The 23,339-nt window shown below is 37.6% G+C and overlaps 1 protein-coding gene across 2 annotated transcripts in view; it reads right to left on the reverse strand.

The window, feature by feature from the left end:
- The window catches only part of cars1 (cysteinyl-tRNA synthetase 1), a 57,488-nt gene that overhangs the window by 2,836 nt on the left and 31,313 nt on the right, over window positions 1-23,339 (reverse strand). For both annotated transcript variants that reach the window (XM_061887734.1, XM_061887732.1), the window contains 14 exons: window positions 22,859-22,947; window positions 21,979-22,100; window positions 20,658-20,770; window positions 19,024-19,152; window positions 18,756-18,885; window positions 15,791-15,894; window positions 15,599-15,696; window positions 11,932-12,121; window positions 11,639-11,707; window positions 11,054-11,135; window positions 10,021-10,101; window positions 8,008-8,075; window positions 2,104-2,163; window positions 1,941-2,024 (listed from right to left, as the gene is read on the reverse strand). In XM_061887734.1, coding sequence (XP_061743718.1) covers window positions 1,941-2,024; window positions 2,104-2,163; window positions 8,008-8,075; window positions 10,021-10,101; window positions 11,054-11,135; window positions 11,639-11,707; window positions 11,932-12,121; window positions 15,599-15,696; window positions 15,791-15,894; window positions 18,756-18,885; window positions 19,024-19,152; window positions 20,658-20,770; window positions 21,979-22,100; window positions 22,859-22,947 — 1,419 coding nt within the window. The remainder of the gene's footprint in view (window positions 1-1,940; window positions 2,025-2,103; window positions 2,164-8,007; window positions 8,076-10,020; window positions 10,102-11,053; window positions 11,136-11,638; window positions 11,708-11,931; window positions 12,122-15,598; window positions 15,697-15,790; window positions 15,895-18,755; window positions 18,886-19,023; window positions 19,153-20,657; window positions 20,771-21,978; window positions 22,101-22,858; window positions 22,948-23,339) is intronic.

The following is a 23,339-nucleotide window of genomic DNA, read 5'->3' on the forward strand; positions in this document are numbered from 1 at the left end:
TCTTTATTTATTTTAAATTGCCTTTCAAATGTCTATTCTTTTTGTTGGGTTTTATCAAATAAATTTCCCCCAAAAATGTGACTTATACGCCAGTGCGACGTATGTCTTTTTCCTTCTTTATTATGCATTTTCGGCAGGTGCGACTTATACTCCGAAAAATACGGTAATTATCCCCCTTCCCCCTACCAGGAGGTTGTGTAATGTCAGCCTACAGTCTGAAAAATTCTATAAATTGAGCGGATGTTCATGAAACCTTCAGGAAATGTCCAAAATGGGATAAGGAACAATTGATCAAATTTTCGGCCTGATCTGGATCATTTCTACTTACTTCTACACTTCTGTCTGTGTTTGTTCCCAGCGGCGCAGAGACAAAAACAACTGATGACATACAAGAGTTTTCACTCTTTCATTCCGCTGTAGATAGCTCAAAACGTTGTGGGTGCGTTCTCATTGAACTTTCAGAAAATGTCAACAATGAGATAAGGAACAAGTCGACCCACTGGGTGTGAGTTTTCCTTGCCCTTATGTGGGCCTACCGAGGATGTCGTAGTGGTTTGTGCAGCCCTTTGAGACACTAGTGATTTAGGGCTATATAAGTAAACATTGATTGATTGATTGATTATATTTTGGGGCTAATCTGCATCACTGTCTAATTCAGAAATGTTTTAATATTGGGAGATACAACCTGGCGGAGGTCTGTGCTCTTTGAATGTTTTTCTAGCTAAACTTTTTTTATTCAGGTATAATGCATTACTTTCACTCTCAAATTACTGGTATTATTTAATTAAATATGGGTCACCCATTGTTATGGATGGAAATCGAAAACTAGTTCATGTTGAGAATTGGCACCCTTGGTTTCTATTCTTGGGAACCCTTTAACAGTTTAACAATTTCCTTCTCGATTTCTGTGGGCACGCATATGTATGCGACGAACAACACAGATGTTAGAATCATTCATGAGAAAGGAAGAAAAGGCAACTTGCAATACTTATAAAGTGGATATTGCATCAAATTGAGAACATACAAGTAGAAATGTGATAACGTTGAATGAATGACTTGTTTTCGATAGAAGTGAATCAAAGTCAGCAAGTTTTCTGCTGTTAATACTCCAGTAACCATAACAAACTAACAATGCTTATCATGTAAAAACTGGCTATTACCGTATTTTTCGGAGTATAAGTCGCACTGGAGTATAAGTCGCATTTTTTGAAATAAAACCCAACACCAAGAATAGACATTTGAAAGGCAAATTTTAAAATAAATAAAGAATAGTGAACAGGCTGAATAAGTGTACGTTATATGACAGATAAATAACCAACTGAGAAGGTGCCTGGTACGTTAACGTATCATATTATGGTAAGAGTCATTCAAATAACTATAACATATAGAACATGCTATACGTTTACCAAACAATCTGTCACTCCTAATTGCTAAATCCCATGAAATCTTATACATCTAGTCTCTTAAGTGAATGAGCTAAATAATATTTGATATTTTACGGTAATGTGTTGATAGTTTCACACATAAGTCGCTCCCGAGTATAAGTCGCACCCCTGATCAAACTATGAAAAAAAAGTATGACTTATAGTCCGAAAAATACCGTATCTATGGATAATATGAGATTGTAAAATGGATAAAGGTAAGGAATTGTTAAGTTTTATTAAATGTTTTTATCAAAATTATTGAGACCAACTAATATTCTGTTTCTAGGAATTGAGAACCACTGTGCGGAAGTCTATTAGATGAGAAAAACAACTTTAATATGTACTTGCTATTTTAGAATTGTTTCCACAGATTTGATTATTCGTTTGCTTTTGTAATACCTTAGTTACATTTGAAAGTAGCTTTTATAGACACCTTGTATTGTGTCTTACAAATGTTGATTACCTTTAGCGATAAGTATTGTCAAGACTCTTGAAGATATCAAGATAACGAGTTACCGTTTCATCAAATTTGGAGTATTTGTCCGTTTCTGGGAGAAACATTTTGCCAGGAGGGATCTTCATTTTTTCAAGCTTTGCCATCTGCAACACAAAATTTAAGGACAAATGGATTAGCTGTAAAAACAAAACAAAAAAAAATTCATTAGGTGTCAACTCTGACCTCCTGTTCTTCTTTCTTTTTGGCAGCCTCTGCTTTTTTCCTTTGCTTCTCTTCATCCAGCTGCAAACAGTAAGCACATTTAACCTTGTCTTAGAAATAATCCATGATATACTTCCAAATGCGTCGCATGAATTGCTATATTTATCACCATTTAAGCACTGAAAATGAACAGGTGGCTGGTTTCTAGTTCCTGCAACCCGTTTTCCCGTTGACATACACTCCGATTTTGACAATTTTACAGGCCTACTGAAACCCACTACTACCGACCATGCAGTCTGATAGTTTACATATCAATGATGAAATCTTAACATTGCACCACATGCCATGTTAGTTTACTAAATTACAATTTTAAATTTCCCGCGGAGTTTCCTGTTGAAAAGGTCGCGGAATGATGACGCGTGTATGACGTTATTGGTTGGAGGGGACATTTTAGCCCAGCACCACTTACGGCTAAAAGTTGTCCCTTTTCATTGCGCAATTACACAGTTTTGTTCAATTAATAATGGAGACTATAAAGAAGAATGCTGTTGGTGGAAAGCAGTGGATTGCAGCTGCCTTTAGCACCGAAACACAGCCGGTGTTTCTTTGTTTGTTGTGAAGCTTTAACACAGAGCGGTCAAGGGAACATTTTTCTCTACATCAACCAGCAGGTTTCTGGATGGGAAAATTGTGATATTACTGGAGACTTGAGTGGATTATGCGACCTCCTCCTGTAGCTGTCAAAAAGGCAGCTGTGATCTTGGCTCCTCCATGGCTTCTCTCAGAGACACTGGCGTATGACTTTATAATCTCACTAAAACACTATTAACACAATAAACAGATAAGGGATTTTCCAGAATTATCCGAGTAAATGTGTCTAATAACATCTGAATCGCTCACACTGCCGTCGCCTTTACTTTCTTTTTTTTAGTGCTCACTCTAACTTTCATCATCCACAGATCTTTCATCCTCGCTCAAATTAATGGGGAACTCGTCGCTTTCTCGATCCGAATTGCTCCTGCTGCTGGTGGCTATGATTATAAACAATGTGAGGATGTGAGGAGCTCCACAACCCGTGACGTCACGCACACATCGTCTGCTACTTCCGGTACAGGCAAGGCTTACTCCAGCTTCTTCCCACCTCCAAAGACATGCACCTTGGGATAGGTTGATTGGCAACACTAAATTGGCCCTAGTGTGTGAATGTGAGTGTGAATGTTGTCTGTCTATCTGTGTTGGCCCTGCAATGAGGTGGTTACTTGTCCAGGGTGTACCCTGCCTTCCACCCGAACACAGCGGAGAAAGGCTCCGGCACCCCCCGCGAACCCCAAAGGGACAACCGGTAGAAAATGGATGGATGAATCCATTAAACCATATCCAATTGTCTTTACAATCCACAAATTACCGTATTTTTCGGACTATAAGTCCAAGTTTTTTTTTATAGTTTGGCCGGGAGTGCGACTTATACTCGGGAGCGACTTATGTGTGAAATTATTAACACATTACCGTAAAATATCAAATAATATTATTTAGCTCATTCACGTAAGAGACTAGATAGACGTATAAGATTTCATGGGATTTAGTGATTAGGAGTGACAGATTGTTTGGTAAACGTGTAGCATGTTCTATATGTTATAGTTATTTGAATGACTCTTACCATAATATGTTAGGTTAACATACCAGGCACCTTCTCAGTTGGTTATTTATGAGTCATATAACGTACACTTATTCAGCCTGTTGTTCACTTTTCTTTATTTTAAATTGCCTTTCAAATGTCTATTCTTGGTTTTGGGTTTTATCAAATAAATTTCCCCAAAAATGCGACTTATACTCCAGTGCGACTTATGTTTTTTTCCTTCTTTATTATGCATTTTCAGCATGTGTGACTTATACTATGAAAAATACGGTATGTGAAAATACCATTTTTTAAATTTTCCTGAAGGAACTCTCCTGAAGGAATCAATAAAGTACTATCAATCCATCTAACCATCACATAATGTCACAATTACAGACAGCCATTTTGAATAATCCGCTCCGAATGTCTTCAGGAAGTTTTGTAGATTGGTGTCATAGGAATAACGCTTCTGCACTCGGACCATATCAGCAGATCAGTTATACTGGAAATAAGCAAAGATTAGAAAGATATGTGCGGTCTGTCATTCACAATCCCTTATTTTATGCATTTTAAGTCCATAATGAATTATATAAAAACTCCGCACACCTAGTCAATAGGGGCTCTCAGTACTGCCCAAAAACCCCTCAAAATAACAATCCAAAACCCGCCAACAATACTCAGAGTGCATATTGTGACCTGAATAATAGCCAAATATTAATGATATTGTTCTTATAAGCACTAATGCAGATAAACAACTTTTATAGCGGCACAATGATAGCAGACAGCTACAGTAAGTAGCCCTCTGCTGCCCTACTGGGAGCTCATGAGTGTCCTGCTGCTTCTGCAACATCGCATCTTGGCTAATCAAAATCAAATCATAGTCATACCTCTCATCTGGATAATAAGAGGATTAAGCCATGAATATAGTAGATGTTCATCTGTAACATTCAAGTTATACCCAGGATTGGAGAGAAAGACACACAACCGAAGAATGTGTCTGCAGGGAGCAACTTACTTGTAAACCTTTCTTGTGGATTATGAATAATTATTCATCTTAACGGGAAGGTATGGACATCCTGTCAGTCATCATCGAAGTAAGAGCAGACATTGTACAGTAAGCGATGGTTTTATTATGTTTACTATTTGTATTTTTTGTTTAGCCCTTAGGAATCGTGCTACATGATGCTTAGTGTTTCGCTATAGCTGGATCTGTTTAGCACACAGCTTCTAAAACTTGTAGCTCAATCTCCTTATATGCAGGATCAAAATTATAAGGTTCAGGATCATAATTTCCCCTTAAAGCAGGGGTCAGCATCCCGCGGCTCCGGAGCCACATGCGGCTCTTTGATCGCTCTGATGTGGCTCAGCCGCATACTTGCCGACCCCCTGATTTTTCCAGAAAGTTTTCAGATTTCAGTGCCTCTCCCAGGGAAAACTTTCTACGATTTTCACCCGGACGCCAATATTAATGGCGTGCCGAAATTCGCGCTCTCTGAAACATGTCATCGCGCCCGCCTTTACACATTGCTATCTACGTGCCGGCCGGTCATATGTAATATGCGCCACTAGCACCAAACCCCGCCCACCTCAACCGACGCACGGAGGGGGGTGGGGGGGTTAGTGGTAGCCGGTGTATAATATAGCCCGGAAGAGTTAGGGATGCATGGGATTCTGGGTATTTGTTCTGTTGTGCTATGGTGCGGATTTTGTACCGAAATGTGTTTCTCAATCTTGTTTGGTGTGGGTTCACAGTGTGGCGCATATTAGTAACAGTGTTAAAGTTGTTTATATCACAACCCTCAGTGTAACCTGTGTGGCTGTTGAACAAGTATGCCTTGCAGTCACTTCCATGAGAGTACAGAAACCACATTCAACATGTGACTGGGCTGGCAAGCCGTTAGTTCAGGTTGTAGAGGACGCTAAAAACAGTGTAATCATAACATGCCCTTGTTATTGTTGGTTGGGTGAAAATCAGCAGATACTTGAGAGAATATTTGCTCTGTAATTTGTAAGTCTCCCGGAAAAATTGCGTTGGCAAGTGTGCTGCTGTCAAGCGTCACTCATATAGAACTCGCGGGCTGCACTAACATTTAATTTTCATATTAAGGTGTTTAATTTTCATATTAACTGTGACCCCTGCTTTATACATAATACAAAGCAGAAAAAAAACTCTGTATGCGGTATCATTTCATATTAAATTTCAAAAGTGTTTTGTGGCTCCCATTGTTTTCTTTATTTTGGAAACGGGTCAAAATGGGTCTTTGAGTGGTGAAGGTTGCCGACCCCTGCCTTAAAGTAATCGTTGTTGGCTCTCACGAAGTCTGCAAAATAAGCATTGTTGTTGATGGGGAAGCGATCTGTGGTTCCTACTTCTAAGCAGTGTTGGGTTAGTTACTGAAAACCAGTAACTAGTTACTGAAAACCAGTAACTAGTTACTTTATTTCAAAAGTAACTCATTACTTTATTTCAAAAGTAACTCAGTTACTAACACCAAAGAGTAATGAGTCACTGTGAAAAATAACTAGTTACTTCTTTTTTTTAAATTTAGTTTTAAGGCTCCCATTAATGCCCTATTAGCCGTCATTTCAGTACTGTACTTGCACTGGAGAATAAAACAATGGGTTGTACTTGTACAGCGTTTTTCTACCTTCAAGGTACTCAAAGCGCTTTGACACTACTTCCACATTTACCCATTCACACACACATTCACACACTGATGGAGGGAGCTGCCATGCAAGGCGCTAACCAGCACCCATCAGGAGCAAGGGTGAAGTGTCTTGCTCAGGACACAACGGACGTGACAAGGTTTGTACTAGGTGGGGATTGAACCAGGGACCCTCGGGTTGCGCACGGCCACTCTTCCACTGCGCCACGCCATCTGTTGATCAACTTGACATGCATTTGCATCAGTGAACTCTGCTAAGCAATGTGGTCTATATAAAACACACAAAGACCAAAGATATGATTCAAAGGGCCAATTTATTTTGGGCCAGAACAAATTGACAAAACTATTTTAAATAGCTGCAACAGAACATACATAAGCAACAAACAGCATCATAACAACATGTCACAACATTGCTGTAAACCTGGCTTCGCCCAAGGAAGGCACACATGACATGATTATATGTCATGTCACTATATACAGCACACATACTGCTATTCACACAACTAACCAGGTATTTTTTTCTCTCAAGGAATTGTGAAATAAAATCATGTCTTCAGTGAAGCCCAGAACACTCAACGCATTTCCCTAGTTTTAGTTTAGAGAAAAGGAAAGATTGGCCTGGCCCACTAGGATCCCTCTTTATGTTTGTGAACTTTATAGTCTACACATTTAGAGTATATAAGAGAAATGACAGAGTGTGTGTACCTTTAGTGCTGAATGATGAGCAGAGGCAGCGTTTAGCTTGCTTTCCATGCTTATGTGCTCACTGTCCACTGTGTCCAGGTACTTGGAACATGTTCTATGCGCCATTTGCCATTTGACGCCCACTATCATGCTAATTAGAAAACGGGTGACGCCACTGTAGAAATAGCCTGCATGTCTTCTAGCACATACACTGCAATGGCTCTATCAATGTTGTCCTGGCTAGCAGTCCCTTCATTAAAATCCTTAAGTGAAAGTGGAGATGAAGTGTCTCTCTCTTTACTAGCTTCGTCGAAGCATGTTGCTTTTGTAGCTGTTTCAGCAGATTTGAATTGCCGTTTTGGGCAGTAGATGGGATTTTTGATCAAGGAAACAACTCACATTTAACTAAAATGTTCTTTTCTTTGTGCTCGACAAAAGAAAAGTAGTGAGAATATATCCATAAGAAATTCGGCTTCAGCTCTGCCATGATGTCTTGTTAGTAAACACAGACACGCCTCCCCGCACCCCACCCAGCACGCCTCTTGTGACACAGGAAGAATCAGAAGGACGACACCGCAGCGCTCCAATAAAACACACTCAGATCTTCTCAGTTTCTAGCTGATACTATATAAAAAATAACGCAGTAATACATCATGTAGTAACGGTAACTGAGTTACTGAATATAAAAAACAACGCGTTAGACTATTAGTTACCGCCGAAAATAACGGCGTTAGTCCCAAAACTGCCTCTGAGTCATGGATCACAGGACTGGCTAGCTCATTAGCTCTCAAAATGGCTCAGGAATCTCTGTGAGATTGACACCATTTTGATCATATCGATTTACTCGCAAATATAGAGGCAACTCGTTTTTATATTCTGCTGGTACTTTATCAGTAGCACATGTACAATTCAAAGTTAAAATAGGGTTACCGGGATATTAAAAGCAGCACCTCCCCTTACCTTCTTCTTCTCATCCTTTTCCTTCATTAATGTCTCCTTATCCACCAGTTTCACCACTGTCGGCAGTCCTGCAAATACACCGCAATCCCAACAGGACAAAAATTAAGATCACAAGCGCTCTGATAATCTTGTGATCATGTTCATCTGGAAATATCTGGTGTGAAAAAATGTTAAGTGATTATTATTAATATTTTTTTTGTGTCCTGTCCAGCTTCTCAGGCAAATCATATAGTTGATGTAGATGCCCATATCGGCTGTTCGGATTTACTTTACAAAAGAGAAGTGTAGGATACTTCTCTTGTTGTCTTATTTGAATGTGACTTTATTAAATGTATTTATATTATCATTTGGTGCAGCCGGGCCGGAGCAGGAGGGAATAGAAAGAGAAAAAAAGGAAGACAGGGGGGGAAATTGTGGGGATCAAAGGGGGATTAGATAGAGAGACAAAAACAATAATAGCAAATACAACAACAACAACAAAAACAATAGAACAACACCAGCACATACATAATATGTACAAATATGATCGTAAAAGTGATAGCAAATAAGCAGTTAGTGAAATAAATAATATAGTAATGACAATGAGCATTTTTACACTAAAACTGGAGCAATACAAATACCAATAGAAAAAGCGCTATTGATCATGAACAAAACCAATAGTTTACCTCTATTATCAACAATAAAGTTGTTCAAATGCAACGATATGTATACATAATGATAGCTAGAAAGATAATTTAAAAAAAAAAAAATAAAATAAATAAATAAATGAAAAAAAAAAGAAGGAATACTGACAGATGAAAGGGAAAAGAAAGCGGCAACCTATATTAATCTTGTAGATTGTTATAGGAACAATGGTTTAAGCTCTGTCAATATGCCTTGTGTTACCCAGTTTACCCTAGGGCAACAGCGTTGATATATGTTTGATGAAACATGATTATGTGCATAAGTGTATGTATGTTTATGTGCTTGTATATGAACAGAATGTGTATATGAATGTTTGTACAGTAAATGTATATGCACAGTATATGTATGTTTGTTTGTACAGTGAATGTATATGTACAGTATATGTATGTTTGTTTGTACAGTGAATGTATATGTACAGTATATGTATGTTTGTTTGTAAAGTGAATGTATATGTACAGTATATGTATGTTCGTACCATGAATGTGCGCGTGGATGGACGGACTTGGAGTATGTAGGTATGTAATGTATTTGTGTATGTATGTGGGAGCGTAGGTACCAATGTATGGACGTTTGTATGTATGAGTAACGGTGTGTGTTGTGTTAGTATATGTGTGTTTGTATGTACAATATATTTGACCCCTAGTGTGCGTGGGAGCCAGAGTGCTTATACGTAAACATCCATCCATCCACCCATTTTCTACCGCTTATTCCCTTTTGGGGTCACGGGGGGCGCTGGCGCCTATCTCAGCTACAATCGGGCGGAAGGCGGGGTACACCCTGGACAAGTCGCCACCTCATCGCAGGGCCAACACAGATAGACAGACAACATTCACGCTCACATTCACACACTAGGGCCAATTTAGTGTTGCCAATCAACCTATCCCCAGGTGCATGTCTTTGGAAGTGGGAGGAAGCCGGAGTACCCGGAGGGAACCCACGCATTCACGGGACAATAACTTATATTTCCAGTACACGTCTTGTTTACAAATTCTCAACTAAAATAATTGTGTTCACTTGTGTTGAGTTTTAATAACAAGATGTGACGTTGCACCAGGCATTAACTAGCTGTTAGGATGCACATGGCTGAGATCACTATCCTGCTGTATGTTGCTACCTACGACATCAGTTTTGTCAGAGAACATAAGAAAAGAAAAGAAAAACAAGAACCAGGAAAAGTTTGCAGAAAAGTCTGCTTGCCAAAAATCGACTTATTGTTGACTTACAGTACAAGCCGACGATTATTCCAAATAATATTATGAAATACAGCTGATAAATCCTGATAAGAGGGCTAGAAATTACAAAATAATGGGAGTTGAAATAGGATATTACCCTCATGATCTTCCAGTCGGACACCTAGCTCTGGTAATGTATCATCACGAACACTGTCACAGAGTTCAAGCAACTCCATCACTAAAGGAAATCAAGAACAAATATTTACATAATTATTATGAATACCACTTTCAACGTTAAATAATAAATTAAAGGAAATCAGCATGGTATGTGTGATTTTTTTGGACACCCTTTTATTAAAGAAAATCCCTGACAAAAGGATTAAAATATACAAATTGAACTTATTGCTTTTGAATATAATGAAACTTATTCTCAGGACATAAAAACAAGAACCACCATGATGACCTACATTAAAAAAGCATAGTGGGCCTAAGTATTCATTTAAACAACACAGAGGCTTTAGCCAATATGTAATGTGTAATATTTGGCCACTGTAAAATTGCATTTTAAACAGTAACACTGTTTACATATTGTAAAAAAAACCCACTAATCACTTAAGAGATTATTTAGCGCAACAGTAGATGGAGCCCATGTACCACTATAGGTACTGTACACGTACCACAGTTTGATATTTGCTGAACTAGCCTGTTCAGCTTGTCTTAGAAGCCATTTTACCTCTAGTCCAAAAAAGTTAATGAAATAACACTCAAAGACTAGATTGGACAGCTCAATTCCAAAATACTTAAAGTTGAGGCAGGCTCTCAACCAAAAAACGTTCACTTTTATGAGATGCATAAATAATTTGAACCTCCTAATGGCCAGCGTACAATATTTTACGTAAAAATGCTATATTTTTTTCAGAAATTAGTAACTCTGACACAAGTAATGGACCAAAAACAAATGTGTACCACAGAGAAAACTGGTTCTCAAAATGAAAATAGTGATTGGCAATCAGCTTAGACATCTAGGGATAATAATGAACTTTAACATAAGCAGCTTTTTACCATCTGAAAAACATTGCCAAAATAGTTTTATAAACCTTTTTTAATTTTAAGTTATTTCAGTGACCATTGTGAGTTGTTTTTGTGTTAATAGAAGAATGTGTGTGTGTGTGTGTGTGTGTGTGTCTTACCCTTCTGCTGTTTGGAAATGTTTCGCACTTCCTCTCTGAACTCAGAGAGGACTGTGAGGAAAGGCATAACCGTGCTCTCCAACTAGAGAAAAGAGGAATAGCACTATCAGTGTCTCTAGAGCATAGATTAGCAAAAAATAATTATACCTCAATGTTAAACGCTGTTTGTGGCACCTCAGTGGAATAGCATTTTATGTAAAAATACGAAAATACACTATATTGATGTTTTAATACTTTGTTCATTTGCGATGCATTAGCTAAACTACAAAGTTGGGTGTCAATATTAGGTATTTCAGTAAAGAAACTGATTACCACTTAATCAAAAATAGAAATGTAACTTCTGTTTTTGCACCAATCTTTCGTAAGGTAACCTTAAGGAACAAAAAGTGTTCTGACATACGCAAAAGTCCAATTTCTCTCAAATATTGTTTGTAAATCTGTCAAGATAAATTAACCCATCCACCTCACAGGTGTGGGATATCAAGATGCTGATTGAAAAGCATTATTATTTTGCCTTAGGCTGGTCATCATGAAAAGCCACATAAAATGAAAGACATAAAAATAACACATGTGGTTGTTTCTTACTTCAACATTCTGTCCTTTTCCTCCCACTGGGAACCCGATAGGCTCTGATCCTTCAATAGCACCGAATATCTACAAGATAACATATGTTATTGAGAGGGTGTCGTAGATTCCAATAATCACATCCACTGTCATTTATCTGACAGTAATATAGGGAAGCAGGATAAAGATTTTCTTCACAAAATACCTGGTATAATTGTGGAAACGTTAAACAGAATTTTGTACATTCATGTAAAATTTCCATTTGTTAAAAAAAAAAAAAAATATCGGGCTACCGCAGAGGCAAATCTTCTCACCTTTAGTATGTTGGTCAGATACACAGCAATACTTTCCATCAGCATGCGGTTGGGTCTGAGCTTGGCATTCTTTTTGCTGGCAGTGTAGCTGTTGCACTGACCAACCAGCTGCCTCATCTCCTCCATGGCTGTGCGGGTATCAATGTTGTCACACAGAGCCTTGTGGATGGCTGACTTCTTGATGTAGAAACTGGATAACATGTGAAATAGATTTTTTGTTGTTTTCAAATTGTGATACAAGTAACCGGCTTCTTATGTACAGCAGCCTTAGGTAGGCTACAACTTATAATAGTAATAAATTGTAACGAACAATGAAACATTTAGAATACAATATATTAACTAATTATCTGTAATATTGATTGATAATCACCTATAGCAGTGGAGTCCAAAGTCTGACCCCTTTTGCCCATTTGTTAGTCCGTGGAATAAATATTTTTCAAACTAGAACATTACCAAGGATAATTAGGGCCACACTGAAACAATGCACGCAAAATGGGAGAAAAAAATGTAAAAAAAAATAAAACAAACATTTGAAATTAAAGAATACAGCAGTATCTTAAATTTGACCCAGCTAATAACCAAAAACAACTGTATCCTAAATCAACGTTGCCCATTAAATAAAATAAATTTAATAAATAAATTGATCCCACCAAAACACCACCATTTTTACGTTTAACATGCCTTTAGGGTAAGAGCTTTTGTATGAAAAAACAATAATGAACAGATTAATACCGTAATTTATTTATTTTTTAATTAATCAATCCAACAAAATAATACCATAATAATGCAAAAATGCAATTCCAATTCCAAAACCAAACACGACCCAGCAACATACAGAATAGCAATTAACAGAGCAATTGAGGACACACAAGCATGACACAAAAAAAATCTAAGAGCAGTCAAACAAAAATGATTATCCACAACATTACCAATATTAGTAACAATTTCAACATAGCAGTAATTAAAAATCCCTCATTGACATTATCATTACAGACATTTATAAAAAATTAAAACATAAAAAAATAAATAAAAAATAAGAATAGTGTCACAATAGCTTACACTTGTGTCGCATCTCATAAACTTAACACACTGTGTCCAATATTTTCCACAAAGATAAAATAAGTCCTAATTTTTGGTTAAATTAATAGTTAAAACAAATTTAAATAATGGATCCCATATTCAAATATATGACTCATTATCTAAACTAAATACAGTTTTTTCTACTGATATAATCTCCATAGCTTGTGTATACCAGTCAGTACATGTTGGACTATCAACATCTATCCATTTTTTTAATATTACCATTTTTGTTATTATACATATTGAAATAAATGACACGTTACTAAATTGATGGAGATCCAAGAATACAAGTTTGCAGTGTCATTGGGATGTTTATATTAAGGAATGTGATTGCTTCTTTTGTTGTTTTCAATCATAACTCTTTTATTCCCTGACATTCCCCCAATAAATGAACAAGAGCTGCCTCGGCTGCCCGACACTTCATACATAACTTGCTATCTACTAGCAATTTATTTTGACTGTACATGCACCTTTACCTTAACCGCAGAAGGTTACATGAAATGGTTGCTTTACACTAGCATGGTCAGTGATCAGGTCAATGCATACATCAGTGCATAGATACAGGACTGTCTCAGAAAATTCGAATATTGTGATAAAGTCCTTTATTTTCTGTAATGCAACTAAAAACATGAAAATGTCATACATTCTGGATTCATTACACATCAACTGAAATATTGCAAGCCTTTTATTATTTTAATATCGCTGATTATGGCATACAGCTTAAGAAAACTCAAAAAACCTATATCAAAAAATTTTAATATTTCCTCAGACCAAGTTAAAAAAAAAAGATTTATAACAGCAGAACAAAATCAAACATTTGAAAATGTTAATGCACTCAGTACTTGGTTGGGAATCCTTTTGCACGGATTACTGCATCAATGCGGCGTGGCATGGAGGCAATCAGCCTGTGGCATTGCTGAGGTGTTGTGGATGCCCAGGATGCTTCAATAGCGGCCTTTAGCTCATTTGCATTATTGGGCCTGGTGTCTTTCAGCTTCTTCTTCACAATAACCCACAAATTCTCTATGGGGTTCAGGTCAGGAGAGTTGGCAGGCCAATCGAGGACAGTAATGCCATGGTCAGTACACCTATAGCAGTGGAGTTCAACAGATATAGCTTCAATAGCCGTATTCCCATGGTCAAGCCACTCCTGAACTCAAGACAACGGAAAAAGCGTCTGACTTGGGCTATGGAAAAGAAGCACTGGACAGTTGCAGAGTGGTCCAGAGTCCTGTTTTCCGACAAAAGCAAGTTTTGTATTTCATTTGGAAGTCGAGGAGAGGAGCAAAATCCAAGTTGCTTGAAATCCATTGCGAAGTTCCCTCAGTCAGCAATGGTTTGGGGAGCCATGTCAGCTGCTGGTTTTGGTCCACTGTGTTTCTTCAAGTCCAGAGTCAATGCAGCTGTGCACCAAGAGCACTACATGCTTCCATCTGTTGTAAAGCTCTATGGAGATGATGATTTCATTTTCCAGCATGATCTGGCACCTGCCCACAGTGCCAAAACCAGCAGTAACTGGTGTACTGACCATGGCATTACTGTCCTCGATTGGCCTGCAAAATCCCCTGACCTGAACCCTATAGAGAATGTGTGCGGTGTAGTGAAGAAGAAGCTAAAAGACACCAGACCCAATAATGCAAATGAGCTAAAGGCCGCTATTGAAGCATCCTGGGCATCCATAACACCTCAGCAATGCCACAGGCTGATTGCCTCCATGCCACGCCGCATTGATGAAGTAATCCGTGCAAAAGGATTCCCAACCAAGTACTGAGTGCAATAATTGACATTTTCAAATGTTTGATTTTGTTTTGCTGTTATAAATCTTTATTTTTACATAGTCTGAGGAAATATTGTAATTTTTTTAGATATAATTTTTGAGTTTTCTAAAGCTGTATGCCATAATCAGTAATATTAAAATAATAAAAGGCTTGCAATAATTCAGTTGAAGTGTAATGAATCCAGAATGTATGGCATTTTCATATTTTTAGCTGCATTAAGGAAAATAAAAGGACTTTATCAAAATATTCTAATTCTCTGAGACAGTCCTGTATGTGAGGAGACTGACTGGTGAGCTGTGGATCTAATTCTGTTTCAAAATAAATAAATCAATCAATCAATGTTTACTTATATAGCCCTAAATCACTAGTGTCTCAAAGGGCTGCACAAACCACTACGACATCCTGGGTAGGCCCGGATGAGATTTGAGCTAAAAGTGTTACGTAGTTTTGAGCAAATAAAGGGACGTACATTCAAATAAATAATTTAAAAATGCTCCTGTATGACATTCTGACAAAAAATTGCATTTGTATCCAAATATCAGAGTCCTTTATAAGTTAATTTAAATAATGCAAGCGACTAATAACCTGTGATTAATCAAGATGATGAAAAAATGTATTTAGTCATTTCTAATAAACTGCTAAGAAGAGCTTGACATACAATGAGTTAATTTCAGCACATATTATATACACGTGGAAATTTCAATGGGGCCCCCTTATTACTTTATATTTCTGTATGCTACCCTTAGTGGAAAAAGTTAGGTTATCTCTGAGCTACACATGAGGCATACCTTCCACTTCTTCTCACTTACCCGTTGTTAAGCTCTACCTCTGCTGCCTCCCACTTCTCAAACTGGCTTGTGATGTCTGTAGGAGCACGCAAAATGTCCTTCACATTCAAGAAGAATTCCTGGTACACAAAAGAGAAAAAAAACAACACATTAGAGGCAGAGTATTTTGGATGATAACTTTTTGAGGGAGAGAACATATCACATGTTACGTACATTCAGAAACTTCTCGCACTGGATTGCCGACTCCATTGTGTTGGGAGAGTAATCAAGGGTATCTTTCCACGAATGCATTAAGAAAGCAAGACGGAGCTGGCGTGCTGCAACAACAAACAGGAAAAAAGTTTTAAGTTCAAAGTAATGTAAATAATACCAGCATCGGTGCTCCAGGCTTTTGGTTACTTAGAAATAGGGATGGGAAACGAAAACCGGTTCTTGTTCAAAACTGGTTCAGTGTTTTGATTCCTGAGAATCATCTACCAGTTTTATTAACGATTCCCACTATCGACACCTGTGGGCGCGCATGCCACCTCACATGGCTCACAAACACAAACACTGGAGAAATATTGACGAGAAAGGTTGCAATATTTGCAAAGTGGATATTTAAAGGGGAACATTATCACCAGACCTATGCAAGCGTCAATATATACCTTGATATTGCAGAAAAAAGACCATGTATTTTTTTAACCGATTTCCGAACTCTAAATGAGTGAATTTTGGCTAATAAACGCCTTTCTGTTTATCGGTCTTTTAGCGATGATGTCAGAATGTGACGTCATCGAGGTAACACACCCGCCATATTCATTTTCACATTACAAACACCGGGTCTCAGCTCTGTTATTTTCCATTTTTTCGACTATTTTTTGGAACCTTGGAGACATCATGCCTCGTCGGTGTGTTGTCGGAGGGTGTAACAACACTAACAGGGAGGGATTCAAGTTGCACCACTGGCAAGAAATCTGCCGCCAGACCCCCATTGAATGTACCAGTGTCTTCACATTTGACCGGCGATGCTAAGACAGAAATGGCACAGAGATGTATGGATAACCTGCAGATGCATTTGCAACGATTAAGTCAACAAAATCACAAAGGGGAGTTTTGTTGATGTTGTTGACTTATGTGCTAATCAGACATATTTGGTCACGGCATGACTGCCAGCTAATCGATGCTAACATGCTACGCTAATCGATGCTAACATGTTATTTACGCTAGCTGTATGTACATTTGAAACTAGATACTCACATTTAAGGCGAAACAAACACTTACCAATCGACGGATTTAAGTTGCTCCAGTGTCACAAGATGCGAAAGTCCTGATCGTTTGGTCCGCACATTTTACCGGCGATGCTACTAAGGCAGCCATGCTATGGGCCACTTCATTAGGTACACCCACGCTATGGTCGAATGGCGTCAATAGCTATTCGCTCAATAGCTTCAATTTCTTCTTCAATTTTGTTTTCGCTATCTGCCTCCATACTACGACCATCTGTTTCAATACATGCGTAATCTGTTGAATCGCTTAAGCCGCTGAAATCAGAGTCTGAATCCGAGCTAATGTCGCTATATCTTGCTGTGGTAACCGCCATGTTGTTTGTATTGGCAGCCCTGTATGACGTCACAGGGAAATGGATAGTGGTTTCGAAGATAGCGAAAATAAGGCACTTTAAAGTTTTATTTAGGGATATTCCGGGACCGGTAAAATTTAGAAAAAAACTTCAAAAAATACAACAAGCCACTGGGAACTGATTTTTATTGTTTTTAACCCTTTTGAAATTGTGATAATGTTCCCCTTTAACAAAATATATGCAATAATACCAGAAACATTGGCACACCAAGCTGGTGATAGCTTTGAATGAATGACTTGTTTTCGATCGTCCACCTGTCGCCTGCTGTTAATACTGCAGGTAACTAACACTGCCTATCATGTTAGCGCATCGTAAAACTTGCTTATTATTACATGTAAACGTGAAATTAAGACTTCTCATGCTATATAGTTTGACAAGCCAGCATTTGAATGGTTTAAAGGTTGGTAGCCTCCTCTCTGTCCGAAAAGTGTTCTCCACAGTTGGAGACACTAGAATTTGTCAAGAAAATTGCGTATGCTTCCTGAAAAAGCATGTCTGCTTATTTTTCTGAAAAATAATGGTTAATATCCATAGTTTATGGTTGCAGAATTTTACAATGTACATTTCCATCAGACTTCACTTGCTTGTCTGTCACTGGCTGACATAGCTTTATGTACTTAAGTGTTCAGCTCATATATTCGTAGAAAAATAATATTTTTATTCCAAGAATAAAGAAAAATGTTTACCATGTTACTGAACATACTTGTGTAATCGTCACAGAATAATGCATGTTGTATTTTGATAATTTCTGCAGTATAATATCTATTTTTATTATTAAATTATATTTATAAAAAAAATTATGTGGACCCCGTGGGCCTCCTAAGACCTTACTGTTGGGTTTGTACCCGTTTCTTCTAAAGCAAAGGTGAAGTGAAGTGAATTATATTTATATAGCGCTTTTCTCAAGTGACTCAAAGCGCTTTACATAGTGACACCAAATATCTATGTTACATTTAAACCAGTGTGGGTGGCACTGGGAGCAGGTGGGTAAAGTGTCTTGCCCAAGGACACAACAACAGTAACTAGGATGGCACAAGCGGGAATCGAACCTGCAACCCTCAAGTTGCTGGCAGGGCCACTCTACCAACCGAGCTATGCCGCCCCAAGGCTCAAGGCCTGACAGCAATTAGTTGGCGTTTATTTCACTATTTTCAAAAAGTTCGTAGAGACTTTTCTCAGCTATTAATAAATAAATAACCGAGTTAGGGGTACCTATAAAGAGCCCATTTCCAAAGACTTTAGGATAAAGTACTATCTATTTATCTAATATAGTCCTTAATAAAGGAGATAGTGGAATGGTAATAAAGTTGCCATTCCATAAATACGAATACGTCAGGAGAGGCTTTGGGCAATAAAGTGCAGAATTTGTAAAGCGTTATAGTTAGATATGTGTAACCGGTAAAGCTAGACTACAATCAAGAATGAAAGGATGATGAGTGTGTTTAAGTCAGACAAATGACCTTTAGACTTACAGTAATAACATTACAAATACATGTCAACGTGTAGTTGTCAAAACTATTTAAAATATATGCATCAAAAGAAGAAGCACAGACTTACCTGTATTTTTTGCCAAGGCCTCCTTAATGGTGATGAAGTTCTTCAGAGATTTAGACATCTTGCATCCTGCAATTGTCAAGTGACCGGTGTGCAGGAAGTAGCGGACCCAGTAGTCATTCTCGAAGAAAGCCTGTGAGGAAGGAAAAAAAAGAGGCTGGAAAAAAAATGTGTCCCATGCAGTGTGTTCATCTGCAAACGTGAACCGCTACACATGCCTTATTCAAGTTTTAATACTGCTGATTAAAAAAAAAAAAGTGCTCTTCAATACCTCTGACTGAGCCAACTCATTGTCATGATGGGGAAATCTGAGATCACACCCCCCACCATGGATGTCCATGGATTCTCCTAAAATGGAACCAGCCATGGCAGAGCATTCAATATGCCAGCCAGGCCTTCCCTATTCCCAAAAAAAAAATAATCAAGCTTTAATAAGTTGTGTGTAAAATCATTTGGAAAAAGTTCAAATATCGATATCACTGCTGTTAAACGATTCCTTTAAAAAAAAAAAAAAAAAAAAAAATATATATCTGATAAACACACCTGATACTGTATATTACTTGAATTTAATTTAACTTTAAATAAAGTTAAAGTAAATTGTAATACAAATACAGTTTTTGTAGTTCATTAGTGCTGTCAAATGATACATTTTAAAGATTAGATTATAATTTTTGAATTTGGATAAATCATGATTACTCCGGCTTCCTCCCACTTCCAAAGACATGCACCTGGGGATAGGTTAATTGGCAACACTAAATTGGCCCTAGTGTGAATGTGAGTGTGAATGTTGTCTGTCTATCTGTGTTGGCCCTGCGATGAGGTAGCGACTTGTCCAGGGTGTACCCTGCCTTCCGCCCGATTGTAGCTGAGATAGGCGCCAGCACCCCCCGCCACCCCGAAAGGGAATAAGCGGTAGAAAATGGATGGATGGATGATTAATCACAGGTTATTACTCCATCCATCCATTTTCTTCCACTTATCCGAGGTCCGGTCGCAAGGGCAGCAGCCTAAGTAGACAAGCCCAGACTTCCCTCTCCCCATCCACTTTGTCCAGCTCCTCCCGGGGGAACCCAAGGGGTGACCAGGCCAGCCGGGAGACAGTCGTCCCAACGTGTCCTTGGTTTCCCCCGTGGCCTCCTACCGGTCGAACGTTATGTTATTATATTATTGTTATTACTCGCTAGCATAATTTAAAATAACTTCAAAAAAGACCCAAATATTTGGACACAAATGCAATTTTATACTTATATTTATCATACAGGATAATATTTTAAATATTTTACTTTAATGCACATACTTTATTTGATTTTATCTTGCCAACAGTTTTAGCTAATGTACAGTTAGGGTTTATTTTGAAGTGAAATTTACCAATGAGTACAACAATCACTTATCTTTGCACTGATGTACACAACACACTTTTTGGGTAATCATCCTCGGTTAAGGTTACGGAGCATGGGCACTCAAAATAAAATTGTGTGATTAATCTGCGTAGATACACTAATACGATATATGTGATTAATCACCAGTTAACAAGTCATTTTTGATTGTTTTACCAAAAGGCTATTTTTTTTGTAGAATATCATACAGAATTTTCTTTTATGTTTTACTTGAATGAACATTTGTTCGCTTAAAACTTGCTAACAGTTTTCTCATAAGTACTGTAGGGATGTAATTTGAATTTGCTAGAGAGTCTCCTCGCTCATCTTTGCACAGGTATGCATTCACCTGTTCTGACCGTATAGCAGGTAACCATTTGCAATTAAGGTAAAGAAGCATATGCGGTCAAAGTAAATTGCGTGATTAATCTGTATTTACACCTGATTAATGCGAAAATGATTTTCATTAACATGTTCACGTTGACAGCTTCCATCAATATTGTACCTACACAAAGTTTTGAACTCTCACCTTTCCCCATGGAGAATCCCATGAAGGTTCTCCAGGCTTTGATGTTTTCCATAAGGCAAAGTCATTAGGTGACTTTTTCTCACTCAATCTGTCAGCAGAAATACTGAGGTCACCTTGGAAAAAGAAAATGTATAAAAATATAAATACAATTACATATAAACTACATGGTTGTCATTGTTCTATTTTTTCAATTAAAAAAAAAAACGCAAAACAAAACGAGTGTGCGCTTGTTGTTTAAAAAGCAACAATAACCGAGGAATTATATTTACATTGTGCTTATCTTAACTACAAAATTATTACATTTGCATATAGTTTGCCTTAAAGCGTTTTCATTGGGATTGTTGCATTGTCTTATTATACTTGCAAGCAACAGAATCCATATATTGCTCAAAGTAGGCCTTGGTGATTATTTTATCGCGATCAGTGATCATGGTAAATTACATGTCGGTTACAATGATCCGCTGTCAGCATTTTCCTTCGATTAAACATGCCAGATATGTCTGTGACAGCCAATCAAAATCCACCTTTTCCCGCTCCACTTCGGTTTGTAAAAGTTAACAGAATGATTGAAGTTGGAGCTAAATAAACACAGAGCTGAGGGCAGCAAAATATTTGTCAGCCTTGACTTATCTGAGCATGAGGCTGAAAAACTCCGGCACAACAATCAGTGATTATACGGAAAACGTGAAAATGCGAGTGGATTCTGCAAAGCGTGCCACTGATATTAGCACACATTAGCGGTTCAGCCGTTAGGTTCAAGTTTTGGACAAAGTGGGGGGCTGCGTGTAAATAAAAAAGTAATAAAATTTAAACTATAAAAAGCACAAATGTTTTTTAACTGTGCAAACGTTTGGGACAAGTTTGCAGAGATTTAGACAAGGGGGCGTGGGTCTAGATGACATCACTAGTCTAACAGTACAAACACATTTTACAGAACAAACCAGCACAAACAAATGCCAGTGTCATTTTGCAATGACGAGAAACTAACTTCACACAGTTAAACCATTTTTCAAATATTTTTCCATGTTCATCTTTTTTGATTTGTTTTATTTTCACCTTGTATGTTTGTAACATTTTGAACTTCTGTAGTTTCTTTACTTTTCAGTACATATACTTTAACTCTGTCCAGTTCAAAACAATATGAAAAATGTTGATATTATTCAAGATCAAATTATATGAAAATGTATATCGTGGGGGTTTTTTTGCCATATACCGTAGCCCAGCCCTATAGGGCTCAAAGTATTACACATACATGCAGAAATGAATGCCACATGAAATAAAACATTGTAGCGCAAAAGCTTCCCAACATGTAATAGAGTACCTTCTCCTTCTTGCAAGGCCTTCTGATCTCCAACTGCCTCCGGTACCAGCTTGGCATACGAGTGCTGTGGACTTGCATCAAACTTTGCGGTGTTGAAATAAACTGAGCCATTTGATTCATACCTGAAAACAACATATTATAAATTGTATTGGGATTAGCAGTACATAATAAGGCTGTGAATCTTTGGGCACCACACAAATTTGATTCTTGGGTGTAATAATTCGATTCAAAATCTTTACTTTTTTGTTTATTTTTTTATTAACATGGTCACTACTGCCTAGTTTCTCTTGTTATATTCTTATTTTACAGTTATAATTCTATTCATATTGTTGCTTTTTATTCTTATTGTAATATTTCTCTACTTTGTTTCCATTTACACCCCCATTATTTACTTTTTAAATTGATCTCAACTCTGTACACTGCTGCTGGAATTTTAATTTTCCTGAAGGAATCATTAAAGTACTATCCATCTAGCTATTTCATGCCAGTTCTATGATTAACTACATTCCTCCATAAAAGAGATACACGGCTCTGCTCAATTTCTATATTACCGTACTTAAAAGAAAACTGGTTTTGTTTACAAAATGCTTCAATCAAATACAAATAATGCAACCAACGAGCTATCCCACACTTCTTTTTTCTAAAGTAAATCTGTAGAGCAAATATTGGCATTTAGGTCAACAATATGATTTGACTGAGCTGCAGGACAGGACAGATGGTAAAAAATTAAAAATTAATAAATATAATTTTTTTCCCAAATCTATTTGATTTTTTTGAATCCATTAAGAATTGTTCCAAATAGGAACCGTGAATAATCTGAAAATATATATATTTTTACACCCCTGGTGGTACGTATGCATTGTGGTATTCCAATTTTTACCCGTAGCCATTTGAGACAATCTTCTTCACAAACTCCACAATCTCAGGCACATATTCACTGACACGAGTGAGGACATCAGGAGGAAGCACCTGGAAAGCAGACAAATGTTTTAGGACCAGTAATGAGCAAAAATTAATAACTAATTTTGATATTTGACTTGCAAAACATATTAAATACAAACGGTGAGGAAAATAAGTATTTGATGTGATTTAGGCTGATTTTGTTAATTTACCTACTGTGGAGGACCGAGTAAAACAACTTGCACTGAGCCTAGTCTATAAAATCCGCTACACCTACCTAATACCGAAGTACATGTCAAACTACTTCCTTAACGTAAATGACCGCCATAACCACAACATCAGGGGGAGCTCCACAAACCACGTTAAACCCAGATTCCGATCTAATAAAGGTCTTAACTCATTCTCTTTCTATGCCACATCAATGTGGAATGCACTCCTAACAGGTGTAAAAGTAAGTGCAT

This window comes from Nerophis ophidion, linkage group LG25 (assembly GCF_033978795.1).
Source record: "Nerophis ophidion isolate RoL-2023_Sa linkage group LG25, RoL_Noph_v1.0, whole genome shotgun sequence".
Lineage (NCBI taxonomy): Eukaryota > Metazoa > Chordata > Actinopteri > Syngnathiformes > Syngnathidae > Nerophis > Nerophis ophidion.